The sequence below is a fragment of the Mustela nivalis genome (assembly GCF_964662115.1).
Source record: "Mustela nivalis genome assembly, chromosome: 7".
NCBI classification, from domain to species: domain Eukaryota; kingdom Metazoa; phylum Chordata; class Mammalia; order Carnivora; family Mustelidae; genus Mustela; species Mustela nivalis.
In genome coordinates, this window is record NC_139026.1 from 92,790,836 (window position 1) to 92,793,505 (window position 2,670).

The 2,670-nt window shown below is 33.6% G+C and overlaps 1 protein-coding gene across 1 annotated transcript; it reads right to left on the minus strand.

The window, feature by feature from the left end:
* Positions 1-848: 848 nt before the first annotated feature.
* Positions 849-1,727, minus strand: LOC309869905 (olfactory receptor 6C74-like; the record flags this gene model as incomplete). Its single annotated transcript, XM_082741669.1, has 1 exon — positions 849-1,727. The coding sequence occupies one exon, from the start codon at positions 1,725-1,727 to the stop codon at positions 849-851; it is 879 nt and encodes a 292-aa protein (XP_082597795.1).
* Between the last annotated feature and the right edge of the window lie 943 nt (positions 1,728-2,670).

A 2,670-nucleotide genomic window follows, 5' to 3' on the forward strand; every position in this document is an offset into this window, starting at 1 on the left:
AGCCCTGTGTCAGGCTCTGTTCACAGTGTGGAGTCTGCTTCTCTCTCTCTTGGTCTCTTCCCTTACTCATGGTCTCTCTCTTTCTCTCAAATAAATAAATAAACATTAAAAAAAAAGTTATGTGATTTGGGACACATGAGTCAAGATTTACTTATTTACTTTTACAGCATAAAATATAAAATAAAAGTAGCACACCATATGATTTTTTATTATACTAGCATACCATATGATTTTTTATTATACTAGCTTAGTGAATTTTCTTAATATAAGGACAAAGAATGACAGTGATATTTTAATTGCAACTTTCTACTTTTAAATATCTTTATTTAAATAGAGAATGTGTATCAGGACATCATAAGACAAGCAAAGGTAAAATCTCAAAGAAGACATCATAAAATTGTTTTGAACTGATCAAGATTTTACAGGAAATCAAATATAAAAACAAAATATACTACACAGATATGGAAATAATTACGTCTCCATGAACTAATACATAAAGTTGATTAAAATAATCATTTAAATACTTGCTACATTTAAATGGAGAAATAAGAGAAAGAGGTCAAATTTTAGAACTCTTACAATGGAACAGAAAAATAAAGTTTCAGTATTTTGAAAGGGAAGTGTTATTAAGAAACAAGAGCTAATGTAAACATCATGACACTTCAGAAAGAAGTGAAAGGACAGATATGACTATATATTGGATGGTGCAATGGTAAAATTGGGACCCAATCTAAGCACTTCTTTTTGCAATTTTCCTTTTTAACTTTCCTTATATAGATATCATTATGATTTTATTTGAATAAAAACAGAAAACTTTTTAGCAAGTTCTTAAATGCTTGCTTTACCTGCTAGTTCCTTAGAGTATAAATGAAGGGGTGTAAAAGCGGAGCAATAGAAGTATTGAGAATTGCCACTCCCTTCATTAAGGATATCCTCTGTTTGACTGAGGGTTTAATGTACATGAAGATGCTGCTGCCATATGAGAGGGAGATGACAATCATGTGAGAAGAACATGTGGAGAAAGCCTTTTTTCTCTGGTTGGCAGAAGGAATTTTTAAAATTGTCAAGGCAATGCATGTGTATGATAGAATCACTAATGCCAAAGTGACCAGCAGAGTCACCAAAGCTAAGATGAAACTCATCATTTCCAACACACGTGTATCAGTGCAGGAGATTTGCAAGAGGGGAGCGGTGTCACAGTAGAAATGATCAATGATAGTGGAGTCACAGAAGTCCAGGCTTAAGCCTAAAATGAGTCCTGGAAAGATGATGAGGAAACCAGTGATCCAAGAGCTAAGGACTAACTGGATACAGATTTTGCTGTTCATAATGGTCGTATAATGCAAAGGCTTACAGATGGCAACATAACGATCATAGGACATGACAGCCAGGAGATAAAATTCAGATGCACCGAGAAGGAAGGCAAAAAATAACTGAGTTGCGCAACAGTTATAGGAAATCGTTTTGTCACCGGTTGCCATGCTCACAAGCAATTTGGGAATGCAGACTGTCGTATAAGAAATTTCTAAGAAAGAAAAATTTCGAAGAAAGAAATACATAGGGGTCTTGAGATGAGAATCCAGCAAAGTGAGAGTAATGATAACTAAGTTTCCTGAGATGCTTAACAAGTAGGTGAGGAGTAGGAAGATAAATAACACAATCTTCAATTTGGGGTCCTGTGTCAATCCTGCTAAGATAAATACTGTCACAGTTGTACGGTTTTCCATCTTGACATCCTGATATACTTTTGCTCTGGTAAAAATATTGAGAAAAAAATATGTACAGGTACCAAAGGTAAAATGTGAAGATAACATTGTCAAAATATTAGTAATTGCTATTGGTTATACATATTAATGATTAATGTAAGATAAACTCTAACAAAATCTGTTACATTGCTTTTGAAGAAAGACAAATATTTTCTACAAATCTGGTGAAATAAAAACCATCTTTTAAATCATCTTTAAATGTGGCTTACATTTATGGTAATGAGGTGAAGAAATGAACAGGCATGTGGAAAAAAATTATTTCCTCTTTTCTCAGTATGTAAGGACTAAAATGTCATTGTACTTATACTCAGCCTGATGACTATATAAATATCATTATCTCAAGGAACTGTCCATATGTGCTACAGAGAAACAAAATGATATATGAATGTTTAAGATGGTTGAAATAGAAATCCAGCTTTGGGTATAAGATCATCCTGGAAGCAATTCAGTATAACAACTGTAGCTCTTGCCAGGTTTGGCCTGTGTCACATCCACTCAGCTAATGAACACACTTTCTTGGTCCTATCTGATTTTTTTATTCCTATAAATCAGTGTAGTGGCTTTTGTCTCCATTTCATCTCTTCATTTCTTCACTTTTATCATCTCCTATGCCATTATTAAATTTATCTGATTGCATAGTAAAACTAACTTGAAAAAAATTAAACAAATTCAGTGTTCCTTCTGGTTATAGTTCTCAAAACAGGAAGAGAATAACACAATAAAATGCAAAATAAAGTGAATAAGCATTCAGAGAGGGGGAAATGAAATAGGGAAAGAAGAGAAGGAAGACAAAAGAAGTAGAAAAGAGGTAGCACCATAGGGGAAGACCATAAAGAGAAAAACTTACCATTAAGACTAGAGTCTTCTTCAGATGAGACAGTGACTGGTATTTAGCTCTTGGCTT